The sequence below is a fragment of the Oncorhynchus kisutch genome, unplaced genomic scaffold, assembly GCF_002021735.2.
Source record: "Oncorhynchus kisutch isolate 150728-3 unplaced genomic scaffold, Okis_V2 Okis02a-Okis13b_hom, whole genome shotgun sequence".
Classification (NCBI taxonomy): domain Eukaryota; kingdom Metazoa; phylum Chordata; class Actinopteri; order Salmoniformes; family Salmonidae; genus Oncorhynchus; species Oncorhynchus kisutch.
The window spans coordinates 5,714,650-5,727,979 of record NW_022261979.1 but is presented as its reverse complement, the minus strand read 5'-3'; the positions used below and the strand labels follow the sequence as shown (position 1 = coordinate 5,727,979).

At 46.1% G+C, this 13,330-nt stretch overlaps 2 protein-coding genes across 5 annotated transcripts in view; one reads left to right on the top strand and one right to left on the bottom strand.

Moving 5' to 3' along the window:
* The window catches only part of LOC109878847 (dysbindin-A), a 38,397-nt gene extending 30,843 nt beyond the window's left edge, over window positions 1-7,554 (bottom strand). Inside the window, exons 1-8 of one of the 4 annotated variants that reach the window (XM_031812045.1) lie at window positions 7,254-7,552; window positions 6,586-6,639; window positions 5,683-6,310; window positions 5,015-5,068; window positions 4,692-4,739; window positions 4,137-4,197; window positions 3,185-3,317; window positions 149-281 (exon numbers count right to left, since the gene is read on the bottom strand). In XM_031812045.1, coding sequence (XP_031667905.1) covers window positions 149-281; window positions 3,185-3,317; window positions 4,137-4,197; window positions 4,692-4,739; window positions 5,015-5,068; window positions 5,683-5,789 — 536 coding nt within the window. In that variant the 5' untranslated portion in view covers window positions 5,790-6,310; window positions 6,586-6,639; window positions 7,254-7,552. Of the gene's footprint in view, window positions 1-148; window positions 282-3,184; window positions 3,318-4,136; window positions 4,198-4,691; window positions 4,740-5,014; window positions 5,069-5,682; window positions 6,311-6,585; window positions 6,640-7,253 lie in introns of all 4 variants that reach the window. The other 3 variants (XM_031812047.1, XM_031812046.1, XM_031812048.1) reach the window with 3 other exon arrangements.
* Window positions 7,555-7,733: 179 nt separating this feature from the next.
* Window positions 7,734-13,330, top strand: part of LOC109878855 (E3 ubiquitin-protein ligase MYLIP-A) — a 29,633-nt gene continuing 24,036 nt past the window's right edge. Inside the window, exons 1-2 of the mRNA XM_031812044.1 lie at window positions 7,734-8,087; window positions 8,332-8,522. Coding sequence (XP_031667904.1) covers window positions 8,001-8,087; window positions 8,332-8,522 — 278 coding nt within the window. The 5' untranslated portion in view covers window positions 7,734-8,000. The remainder of the gene's footprint in view (window positions 8,088-8,331; window positions 8,523-13,330) is intronic.

The following is a 13,330-nucleotide window of genomic DNA, read 5'->3' as shown; positions in this document are numbered from 1 at the left end:
GTGGTGAACCTGTTTTCATAGTAGACATTAACTCAGGGATATAGAGTTGGAGGCTGGTTGTCACGTGAAGTGGAGTATTAGCCAGGACAAATGACCACAATGTTATTATGTTGTAAAATCCTGAGGTCAGAGAGAACGGAAAACCTACCTCTTTTTCTTCTTGTAGTTCTCCAGCTGCAGGACCTGGAAGTGTCTGAAACGCTGCTGCTCACACTGACCACACAGGTTGTCCAGGTACATCAGCCGGCTCTCCAGCTCCTCAAAGTCTGCCTCCAGGTGGGCTGTATGTGGCAGAGGGAACATATTACATTTAGTCATTTTAGTCATCCAGAGCGACTTACAGGAGCAGTTAGGGTTAAAGTGCCTTGCTCAAGAGCACATCAGCAGATTCAAACCAGCAACTTTTCAGTTACTGTCCCAAAGCTTTTTACTGCTAGGCTACCTGATGGAACTATTGTCATGACAACTTCATTGTGCTGTGAAGCTGTATCTCATTGTTGTGTCTGTCCAACTGCTGCTGGGAGACTGTTGCCAGACTCTGTCCAACTGCTGCTGGGAGACTGTTGCCAGACTCTGTCCAACTGCTGCTGGGAGACTGTTGCCAGACTCTGTCCAACTGCTGCTGGGAGACTGTTGCCAGACTCTGTCCAACTGCTGCTGGGAGACTGTTGCCAGACTCTGTCCAACTGCTGCTGGGAGACTGTTGTGTCTGTCCAACTGCTGCTGGGAGACTGTTGCCAGACTCTGTCCAACTGCTGCTGGGAGACTGTTGCCAGACTCTGTCCAACTGCTGCTGGGAGACTGTTGCCAGACTCTGTCCAACTGCTGCTGGGAGACTGTTGTGTCTGTCCAACTGCTGCTGGGAGACTGTTGCCAGACTCTGTCCAACTGCTGCTGGGAGACTGTTGCCAGACTCTGTCCAACTGCTGCTGGGAGACTGTTACCAGACTCTGTCCAACTGCTGCTGGGAGACTGTTGCCAGACTCTGTCCAACTGCTGCTGGGAGACTGTTGCCAGACTCTGTCCAACTGCTGCTGGGAGACTGTTGCCAGACTCTGTCCAACTGCTGCTGGGAGACTGTTGCCAGACTCTGTCCAACTGCTGCTGGGAGACTGTTGCCAGACTCTGTCCAACTGCTGCTGGGAGACTGTTGCCAGACTCTGTCCAACTGCTGCTGGGAGACTGTTGCCAGACTCTGTCCATCTGCTGCTGGGAGACTGTTGCCAGACTCTGTCCATCTGCTGCTGGGAGACTGTTGCCAGACTCTGTCCAACTGCTGCTGGGAGACTGTTGCCAGACTCTGTCCAACTGCTGCTGGGAGACTGTTGCCAGACTCTGTCCAACTGCTGCTGGGAGACTGTTGCCAGACTCTGTCCAACTGCTGCTGGGAGACTGTTGCCAGACTCTGTCCATCTGCTGCTGGGAGACTGTTGCCAGACTCTGTCCATCTGCTGCTGGGAGACTGTTGCCAGACTCTGTCCATCTGCTGCTGGGAGACTGTTGCCAGACTCTGTATAACATTTTCATGTGAATAATTCCAATAAAACACAAAGGAACTATTATTCACTACACTACTGAAACACAAGTGAACACTGACATATGGTGGTCATATAGGGAAACTGTTTGTACTTGGAACACTATTTATTAATAAAAAAAATATTTAACTAGGCAAGTCAGTTAAGAACAAATTATTATTTACAATGACAGCTTACCCCGGCCAAACCCTCACCTAACCTGAGACCGCTGCGCCACTCGGGAGCCCAACCACTATCACTGTCCAAAGGCAAAGACAACATAAAAGGAAATGTGCCATTTTTGAGGCAATATCTGGAACTCTATACAGGGCAGGAACAAATCTTACAAATGTAAATGTTCTAAATAAAGTTAAATCCACTGAATTATATTCAACTTCTTTCACCTTCCTAGAACACATCTCTCAGTCTGTTCATACTGGAATTCCCCATGTGCTCGCTAGAATTCACATCACGTGCAACTCATTGGCTGAGACAGGAGACACCCATTCTAGAATGATGGAATGAAAGTCCTCAGAGTTCTAAACAGTCCAACTACTATCTAACATGGATTACAGCACAACCAGCGCTGAACAGTGAGTTAAAATAAACTACAAATCTAAGGGTTGTTTGCTCTAATGTCCACATTTTGGGCTTGGCAGTTTTGGGCTCAGGCTTGAAGACATCTGGCGAATCAACAGGAAATCAATGGCATTAGGAGAACACACCCTATGGCCAGTGACAAATCACAGGGTACACTACAACAGAGACAGATTATTATCCTGATGAGATCTCCGTCACTACTGACTTTTCAGGGAGGGGAGGAGTCTCCGTCACTACTGACTTTTCAGGGTAGGGGAGGAGTCTCCGTCACTACTGACTATTCAGGGCAGGGCAGGGGAGGAGGGTTCCAATTCCATGAACAATGTACAAAACTAGAAACTATTTAGAGAAGACCGATACATACTGGTAAAGGCCACTGCATGGAATAATACAGAAAGTATCGAAGACTACTCCGTGCTATATGGTATATGATGAGGAAGTAGGTCAAGCTACCTACAGAGGTGGCTTGGGAATCTGATTCTGAAGTCAGATTTGATGTCAGATCCGTCCCCTTAGACTATAAACGTGTTGTGTTTCAAACTAGCCATGTGTAAAAAGGCTTCATCTTTTCCCGTTGTCTCTGTTGTTGTCTACCAACCCCCCCTTCACCATGTTGGCACCAGTAGCTGTTATTACCCCACTGCCAGCTGAAGCACCACAGGTAACAGGCAGGCCGTGGCAGCTGGTGCCCTACAATACCACCGCTCTCTCAAGGTGAACACAGCTCAGCCCGTCATAAACACCTCTGACATCAACCTACTCTACAACAATGGTAACAAAAGGTCCCCCCAAAATTAATTTTTAATGAAGAGTGGCATTGACATTCAGTAATTGTGACATTTCTCTCCACTATAATAGGATCCACTGTTGACTGGTCCTAAAGGTTTCCTGGTGCAGTCTATGATACTTAGGCTACGTCCTGAATTTCCACCCTCTTCCTCCCAAGTGTGCACTTGGTGTAAGCATTGTCTGGAGAGTTTCCACCATTGTAAAATCCATGCGAGAAAGAGTGTGCAAGTACACACTTGAGCAGAAGAGTGAAGACTCTAAACTCAGACATAGTGACTCACCGATGCGGTTGGTGCACGTCTCCAGGTCTGTGAGGAAGCCTGGGATCTGCTGTAGTTGTTCCTGTAGTTCCACCACTGCTGCTCTTCTCTTCTCCCAGTGTGCAGACAGCATCACCACCTCTCCATCCACTGTCTGAGACATACAGAGACATACAGAAAGAGAAGACAAGACGAGAGAGAGAGACAGACGAGAGAGAGAAAGAGAGAGAAGATGAGAGAGAGAAGACGAGAGAGACCGACGAGAGAGAAAGAGAGAGAAGACGAGAGAGAGAGAAGACAGACGAGCGAGAGAAAGAGAGAAGACAGACGAGAGAGAAGACAGACGAGAGAGAGAGAGAGAAGACAGACGAGAGAGAGAGAAGACAGACGAGAGAGAGAGAGAGAAGACAGACGAGAGAGAGAGAGAGAAGACAGACGAGAGAGAGAAGACAGACGAGAGAGAGAGAGAGAAGACAGACGAGAGAGAGAGAGAGAAGACAGACGAGAGAGAGAGAGAGAGAAGACAGACGAGAGAGAGAGAGAGAGAAGACAGACGAGAGAGAGAGAGAGAGAAGACAGACGAGAGAGAGAGAGAGAAGACAGACGAGGGAGAGAGAAGACAGACGAGAGAGAGAAGACAGACGAGAGAGAAGACAAGACGAGAGAAGACAGACGAGAGAGAGAAGACATGAGAGAGAGAGAGATGAGAGAGAGAGAAGACAGACGAGAGAGAGAAGACAGACGAGAGAGAGAAGACAGACGAGAGAGAGAAGACAGACGAGAGAGAGAAGACAGACGAGAGAGAGAGAGAAGACAGATGAGAGAGAGAGAGAAGACAGATGAGAGAGAGAGAGAGATGAGAGAGAGAGAAGACAAACGAGAGAGAGAAGACAGACGAGAGAGAGAAGGTGAGATGTTCCTATGTATTATTATTGTTGTCTAATTAATACATTGAGCTACAGTTCATACAAACCTCTCCAGCTTTCGCACAGTCTTTAGCTTTTCTGTGGAGAGTCACCCAGGTGTCTTCGTACCTTTGAAAGACAAGAAACTAATGAAACAAACGAGGCCTTGTGTTTTATTAGTGTTTCAATGTCTGCATCACAAATGGCACACTATTCCCTATATTGTGCAATAATTTAGACCCTGTGGGACCTGGTCCAAAGAGACCTGTGGGACCTGGTCCAAAGAGACCTGTGGGGCCTGGTCCAAAGAGACCTGTGGGGCCTGGTCCAAAGAGACCTGTGGGGCCTGGTCCAAAGAGACCTGTGGGGCCTGGTCCAAAGAGACCTGTGGGGCCTGATCCAAAGAGACCTGTGGGGCCTGGTCCAAAGAGACCTGTGGGGCCTGGTCCAAAGAGACCCGTGGGGCCTGGTCCAAAGAGACCTGTGGGGCCTGGTCCAAAGAGACCTGTGGGGCCTGGTCCAAAGAGACCTGTGGGGCCTGGTCCAAAGAGACCTGTGGAGCCTGATCCAAAGAGACCTGTGGGGCCTGGTCCAAAGTTATATCCAATGAGAGCAACACCTACCGACTGAGCAGTTCTACTCCAGCAGAAAACTGTGTCAGATGTTCATGTCTGTTGAGAGACAGGAAATGAGTCATTAAGGGAAATAGACAATGAAGAGGATATAAGAGAATGAAAGTAGATGTAAATGGATGACTTGACTGGTACTCCTGGGCCGTATTCATAAAGCACCTAAGATCAGGTCCTCTCTGTCCATATAGTCTATATTCATTATGATCTTAAAGGCCAACCTGATATTACATCATCACTCAGTTAAGTTAATAAATCAACTTTTTTTAATTTTATGACTCCAACTCTGAGCCACTATGGATACAGGACTGCCTTACCTGTGTTTCTGCTTTACTTTGGCCTCCTTTGATTTGTCACTCAGAGTCTTCATCCTAAAGGGAAATGATAAAGATGTGAGCAGGTAAATCAACATGTATATGTGGGACAGCCGTCACAGCAATGTCAATATTCATTGGATGACAGTAGACACTTTGTCTGTTTCCTAAATGGCACCCTATTCTCTATATAGTGAACTAATTTATACCAGAACCCAAAGTAGTGCAATATATAGGGAGCCATAAATATTTGCTGAGACTTGTTCTGCTTCACTCTTCCGGCATCAGGTTCCAGTCCAGAATGTCTCTCTCACTTCCATCACATGATGGTCAGCTGAATGTAATCAACTTAGCTAGCTGTAGTTAGCTAACTGTATCAATAAGCTGTGGCAGCATCTAAATTCATGGTTTTCATTTACTGCCAGCCTGGGTGTGTTTTGTGTTTAGTATTAGTTAGTTACGCAAAACTTGTTCGGTGGTTTCGTCCCACACAGTTACATCCAGCTAGATAGATAGCCTTTCAGCCATGCTGGCAAAGAGGGAGAAACTAGCGAGCTAATTAACGTAGATGGTTTTTTAAATTGCTAATACAGAAATGTCAGAACAGGCAGGGTCACAATACATAGGGCCATGAATGAGGCATTAGCTATAAAAGTAGCTTTAATACAAACCCCGTTGTGAAATCTTGCTGCACCGTCTGCAACCTTTCTTTGAAATTCTCAAACATCTTCCTGGTTTCTTCCAAACTGCAAATCCGTTTTTTTTCTTCTCTTCGCATTAACTGTATTAGCTAGCTTCTTTGTGAATATTCCTCAAGTGCCATGTTAAGCTACGGGTCAATGTTCAGATTGTATACAGATTGTATACTTCTATACAAATGAGTCCAAAGAGACCTGTGGGACCTGGTCCAAAGAGACCTGTGGGGCCTGGTCCAAAGAGACCTGTGGGGCCTGGTCCAAAGAGACCTGTGGGGCCTGGTCCAAAGAGACCTGTGGGGCCTGGTCCAAAGAGACCTGTGGGGCCTGATCCAAAGAGACCTGTGGGGCCTGGTCCAAAGAGACCTGTGGGGCCTGGTCCAAAGAGACCCGTGGGGCCTGGTCCAAAGAGACCTGTGGGGCCTGGTCCAAAGAGACCTGTGGGGCCTGGTCCAAAGAGACCTGTGGGGCCTGGTCCAAAGAGACCTGTGGAGCCTGATCCAAAGAGACCTGTGGGGCCTGGTCCAAAGTTATATCCAATGAGAGCAACACCTACCGACTGAGCAGTTCTACTCCAGCAGAAAACTGTGTCAGATGTTCATGTCTGTTGAGAGACAGGAAATGAGTCATTAAGGGAAATAGACAATGAAGAGGATATAAGAGAATGAAAGTAGATGTAAATGGATGACTTGACTGGTACTCCTGGGCCGTATTCATAAAGCACCTAAGATCAGGTCCTCTCTGTCCATATAGTCTATATTCATTATGATCTTAAAGGCCAACCTGATATTACATCATCACTCAGTTAAGTTAATAAATCAACTTTTTTTAATTTTATGACTCCAACTCTGAGCCACTATGGATACAGGACTGCCTTACCTGTGTTTCTGCTTTACTTTGGCCTCCTTTGATTTGTCACTCAGAGTCTTCATCCTAAAGGGAAATGATAAAGATGTGAGCAGGTAAATCAACATGTATATGTGGGACAGCCGTCACAGCAATGTCAATATTCATTGGATGACAGTAGACACTTTGTCTGTTTCCTAAATGGCACCCTATTCTCTATATAGTGAACTAATTTATACCAGAACCCAAAGTAGTGCAATATATAGGGAGCCATAAATATTTGCTGAGACTTGTTCTGCTTCACTCTTCCGGCATCAGGTTCCAGTCCAGAATGTCTCTCTCACTTCCATCACATGATGGTCAGCTGAATGTAATCAACTTAGCTAGCTGTAGTTAGCTAACTGTATCAATAAGCTGTGGCAGCATCTAAATTCATGGTTTTCATTTACTGCCAGCCTGGGTGTGTTTTGTGTTTAGTATTAGTTAGTTACGCAAAACTTGTTCGGTGGTTTCGTCCCACACAGTTACATCCAGCTAGATAGATAGCCTTTCAGCCATGCTGGCAAAGAGGGAGAAACTAGCGAGCTAATTAACGTAGATGGTTTTTTAAATTGCTAATACAGAAATGTCAGAACAGGCAGGGTCACAATACATAGGGCCATGAATGAGGCATTAGCTATAAAAGTAGCTTTAATACAAACCCCGTTGTGAAATCTTGCTGCACCGTCTGCAACCTTTCTTTGAAATTCTCAAACATCTTCCTGGTTTCTTCCAAACTGCAAATCCGTTTTTTTTCTTCTCTTCGCATTAACTGTATTAGCTAGCTTCTTTGTGAATATTCCTCAAGTGCCATGTTAAGCTACGGGTCAATGTTCAGATTGTATACTTCTATAAGTAGCTAAAGTCTGATAGATGGTTGTTGTTTGGTCTTTGCTCAGCTGTTTTCCAGACGCAGTCAAGTGTCAACATGCAGTGGGGTTGTTGAGTAGAATCAGGGTTGCGCAGCTATTCGCAGCCGACATTCTTTCACATAGAACACAGGAAGCCATTCATTAGGTACATCAAAATGTTAAAATAACACATTTCTGAATATTTTGAGGGTAAAATGATTGTGAGTTTACATGAATATTTGTGTAGCATAGCTTCTAAAAGCGGTTTTATATGAATGAACAGGTAACATGGTTAGAATGAACAACCCGGTAGGTGGCGACAAAAACCTTGTTTACGTCTGTGTGTTTACACTGATTGGTTGTTGAGAAGTTCGTTGAATGAAGGGGGCGGTGTTTTACTCTCCGAGCCATATAAAATCCCACGGTTGTATTTTTGGACACGGCCTGATCAGTCCATGGACTGTAAAGTTTGAATGTTTGGTTTTCCTGTAAAGTGTAAGTGTATCGATAGATTAAACTACTATAGGACAACTATTGCAAACATACAGACAAATAAAAATGCTTTGCCATATCACGCGACCGGACTCGATGGTGATGGAGGTGGATGTTGATTCGAAGGCTAATGGAGAGGACTGTTTACACAAGGTACCATTCAAGTCTATTTTATTCCATGTTGTTAGTATCTGTGTGTTGGGGTTGCAAATTAATGCAGTTTTAATCATTTTGGTTTCTGTAAATATTTTGAGAATTTGAATAAAAGTTAACGTGTACGTACACTTGTAACAATGTATCAACAGCGTAGTACATGTAACGTTGTATTTAACTACCAGTCTTTATGAGGCATTAACTTCTTTAGTGAAGTGGGTTGTTCTATTGTTTTGACTCACAGGTCTGTCGGAAACTGGGAATAATAGAGGTGGATTACTTTGGGCTTCAGTTCTGTGGAAGCAAAGGGGAGAGTTTGTGGTTGAATCTCAGGAACAGGATCTCCCAACAGATGGATAACCTGTCTCCCTGCAGACTGAAGCTCAGAGTCAAGTTCTTTGTGGAACCCCATCTGACCCTGCAAGAACAGACAAGGTATGTTTATTGTAGGGGACCTATTTGCAGTAAGGCACTCTGCCTATTGTAGCTAATGGTACTGCAAACATTAGATAGTAGTATATTTTTTAAATGCAATAAGATTAACAAATGTAGTGACAGAACAGAATGGATCAGATAAAATTGAGTTAAACCCACCCTATCAAACATTAAAACCCTGCTAATTCAGTTAACTTGTAGTTTTTCAGCCCATTTAGGATCAATAAATAATATGACCTAATGGCTTCTCTCCCCATCAAGGGGAAGTTTGACCTCCCGTATGCAAACAGTGTCTGGTGAAGCGTCTGCAGCGAGTTAGTTACCGTGCATTTCACTGTGTGTCCAGCAGGTTCTATCCCAAACCGACATGTCAATGTGCTCTATAGGCGTTGTACCAGTGTCTGGTGACGCATCTGCAGCGAGTTAGTTACATGCATTTCACTGTGTGTCCAGCAGGTTCTATCCCAACCGACATGTCAATGTGCTCTATAGGCGTTGTAACAGTGTATAACGTGACTCGGGGTGCATCCCAGAGGGCACCCTATTCTCTTTATAGTGCACTGCGTTCCTATGGGTGCACTAGGGTTGTGTCCCAATTTCTCTACCCTTATCCCAAAATGTGCACTTTGCACACTCCACCTTGCTGAGTGCTTATTGCTTTTTGAGGCTTGCTTAAAAAATATCTCACGGTTTCGATGATTTGGGATGAGTGCTGTAACAACACAGAATAAAACAATGAATTAGTCCCATGATGGTAGTGATGTCCATTACTGCTGATCCCTTATTAACCATCATTTATTCACAGTACTTTACTTTAATAACATATTTCAGTTGTTGTGTATTTTACATTTTTTTTATTTGATGACTTTATTATTTCATTCCAAGTCATCTCATCTCTATAGAGCTCCTCCCTATGCTTTCTGACAAAATTCATATTTTAGTAGTTCTTCAAAGTAAGTAAGGCATACTTTTATGACTGCTGAATGCCAACTATTAATTACTTAGATCATGTATTTTCAGTTAGAGATACCTGACGAAGCAACAGCTGCTCGCTACATCCCATCAAGACAATGCATTCTTTTGCCTCTTTTGAAGCAGGTGTGAAAAGAAAAAAAAACGCACATACCAGACAAGTAGTTGCTCAATGGATTATAGTCATTGTAGTTAATTACCACGTTTTGATGCACTAAACTATGTAGAATATCGGCCTGTTGGAAACTACAACTCCCTACCACATCGCACAGTTCAGTCTGGATCTGATTTATCTCTAGAGAAACTGTGGAATGTGAGTATTGAGCTCACAAAAATAAAAAATGGAATTCAAATAAACTACAGTACTATACCAGCCAGCCAGGGTACCTACAGTACTATACCAGCCAGGGTACCTACAGTACTATACCAGCCAGCCAGGGTACCTACAGTACTATACCAGCCAGCCAGGGTACCTACAGTACTATACCAGCCAGCCAGGGTACCTACAGTACTATACCAGCCAGCCAGGGTACCTACAGTACTATACCAGGGTACCTACAGTACTATACCAGCCAGCCAGGGTACCTACAGTACTATACCAGCCAGCCAGGGTACCTACAGTACTATACCAGCCAGCCAGGGTACCTACAGTACTATACCAGGGTACCTACAGTACTATACCAGCCAGCCAGGGTACCTACAGTACTATACCAGCCAGCCAGGGTACCTACAGTACTATACCAGTCAGCCAGGATACCTACAGTACTATACCAGTCAGCCAGGATACCTACAGTACTATACCAGCCAGGGTACCTACAGTACTATACCAGCCAGGGTACCTACAGTAGTATACCAGCCAGGGTACCTACAGTACTATACCAGTCACCCAGGGTACCTACAGTACTATACCAAGCCAGCCAGGGTACCTACAGTACTATACCAGCCAGGATACCTACAGTACTATACCAGCCAGCCAGGGTACCTACAGTACTATACCAGTCACCCAGGGTACCTACAGCACTATAACAGCCAGGGTACCTACAGCACTATAACAGCCAGGGTACCTACAGTACTATACCAGTCACCCAGGGTACTTACAGTACTATACCAGCCAGGGTACCTACAGTACTATACCAGCCAGGATACCTACAGTACTATACCAGCCAGGGTACCTACAGTACTATACCAGTCAGCCAGGGTACCTACAGTACTATACCAGCCAGGGTACCTACAGTACTATACCAGTCAGCCAGGGTACCTACAGCACTATAACAGCCAGGGTACCTACAGTACTATACCAGCCAGGATACTTACAGTGCTATGCCAGCCAGCCAGGGTACCTACAGTACTCTACCAGCCAGGGTACCTACAGTACTATACCAGCCAGCCAGGGTACTTACAGCACTATAACAGCCAGCCAGGGTACCTACAGTACTATACCTGCCAGCCAGGGTACCTACAGTACTATACCAGCCAGGGTACCTACAGTACTATACCTGCCAGCCAGGGTACCTACAGTACTATGCCAGGATACCTACAGTACTATACCTGCCAGCCAGGGTACCTACAGTACTATGCCAGGATACCTACAGTACTATGCCAGCCAGCCAGGATACCTACAGTACTATGCCAGCCAGCCAGGGTACCTACAGTACTATGCCAGCCAGGGTACCTACTGTACTATGCCAGGGTACCTACAGTACTATGCCAGCCAGGGTACCTACAGTACTATGCCAGCCAGGGTACCTACAGTACTATACCAGGGTACCAACAGTACTATGCCAGCCAGCCAGGGTACCTACAGTACTATACCAGGGTACCTACAGTACTATGCCAGGATACCTACAGTACTATGCCAGCCAGCCAGGGTACCTACAGTACTATACCAGGGTATCTACAGTACTATACCAGCCAGGATACCTACAGTACTCTGCCAGCCAGGGTACCTACAGTACTATACCAGGGTACCTACAGTACTATGCCAGGGTACCTACAGTACTATGCCAGGGTACCTACAATACTATGCCAGGGTACCTACAGTACTATGCCAGGGTACCTACAGTACTATGCCAGGGTACCTACAGTACTATACCTGCCAGCCAGGGTACCTACAGCACTATACCAGGGTACCTACAGTACTATGCCAGGGTACCTACAGTACTATGCCAGGGTACCTACAGTACTATGCCAGGGTACCTACAGTACTATACCAGGGTACCTACAGTACTATGCCAGCCAGGGTACCTACAGTACTATGCCAGGATACCTACAGTACTATACCAGGGTACCTACAGTACTATACCAGCCAGGGTATCTACAGTACTCTACCAGCCAGCCAGGGTACCTACAGTACTATGCCTGCCAGCCAGGGTACCTACAGTACTATGCCAGGGTACCTACAGTACTATACCAGCCAGGATACCTACAGTACTATGCCAGGGTACCTACAGTACTATACCAGCCAGGATACCTACAGTACTATGCCAGCCAGGGTACCTACAGTATTCTACCAGCCAGCCAGGGTACCTACAGTACTATGCCAGCCAGCCAGGGTACCTACAGTACTATACCAGCCAGGGTATCTACAGTACTCTACCAGCCAGCCAGGGTACCTACAGTACTATGCCAGCCAGCCAGGGTACCTACAGTACTATGCCAGGGTACCTACAGTACTATACCAGCCAGGATACCTACAGTACTATGCCAGGGTACCTACAGTACTATACCAGCCAGGATACCTACAGTACTATGCCAGCCAGGGTACCTACAGTACTATGCCTGCCAGCCAGGGTACCTACAGTACTATACCAGCCAGCCAGGGTACCTACAGTACTATACCAGCCAGGATACCTACAGTACTATGCCAGCCAGCCAGGGTACCTACAGTACTCTACCAGCCAGCCAGGGTACCTACAGTACTATGCCAGCCAGGATACCTACAGCACTATGCCAGCCAGCCAGGATACCTACAGTACTCTACCAGCCAGCCAGGATACCTACAGTACTCTACCAGCCAGCCAGGATACCTACAGCACTATGCCGGCCAGGATACCTACAGCACTATGCCAGCCAGCCAGGGTACCTACAGTACTATGCCAGCCAGCCAGGGTACCTACAGTACTATGCCTGCCAGCCAGGGTACCTACAGTACTATGCCAGGGTACCTACAGTACTATGCCAGGGTACCTACAGTACTATGCCAGGGTACCTACAGTACTATGCCAGGGCACCGACAGTACTATACCATGGTACCGACAGTACTATACCAGGGTACCTACAGTACTATGCCAGGGTACCTACAGTACTATACCAGGGTACCTACAGTACTATACCAGGGTACCTACAGTACTATACCAGGGTACCTACAGTACTATACCAGGGTACCTACAGTACTATACCAGGGTACCTACAGTACTATACCAGGGTACCTACAGTACTATGCCAGGGTACCAACAGTACTATGCCTGCCAGCCAGGGTACCTACAGTACTATGCCAGCCAGCCAGGGTACCTACAGTACTATGCCAAGGTACCTACAGTACTATGCCAGGGTACCTACAGTACTATGCCAGGGTACCTACAGTACTATACCAGGGTACCTACAGTACTATACCAGGTTTTCCTACAGTACTATACCAGGGTACCTACAGTACTATGCCAGCCAGCCAGGGTAATACAAGAGCCTAGTGTATTTTCTTCAATGACAAAATTGTTTCCCCCCAGAAAGTAGCCTACTACTAGGGCATAGCTTCAAATGACATGTCAATGTCAACCTGGACATGTCAAACCAGTTTGCTTTGCCCTGGGTAACCCTGACACCGTGTATCGACTGACAAG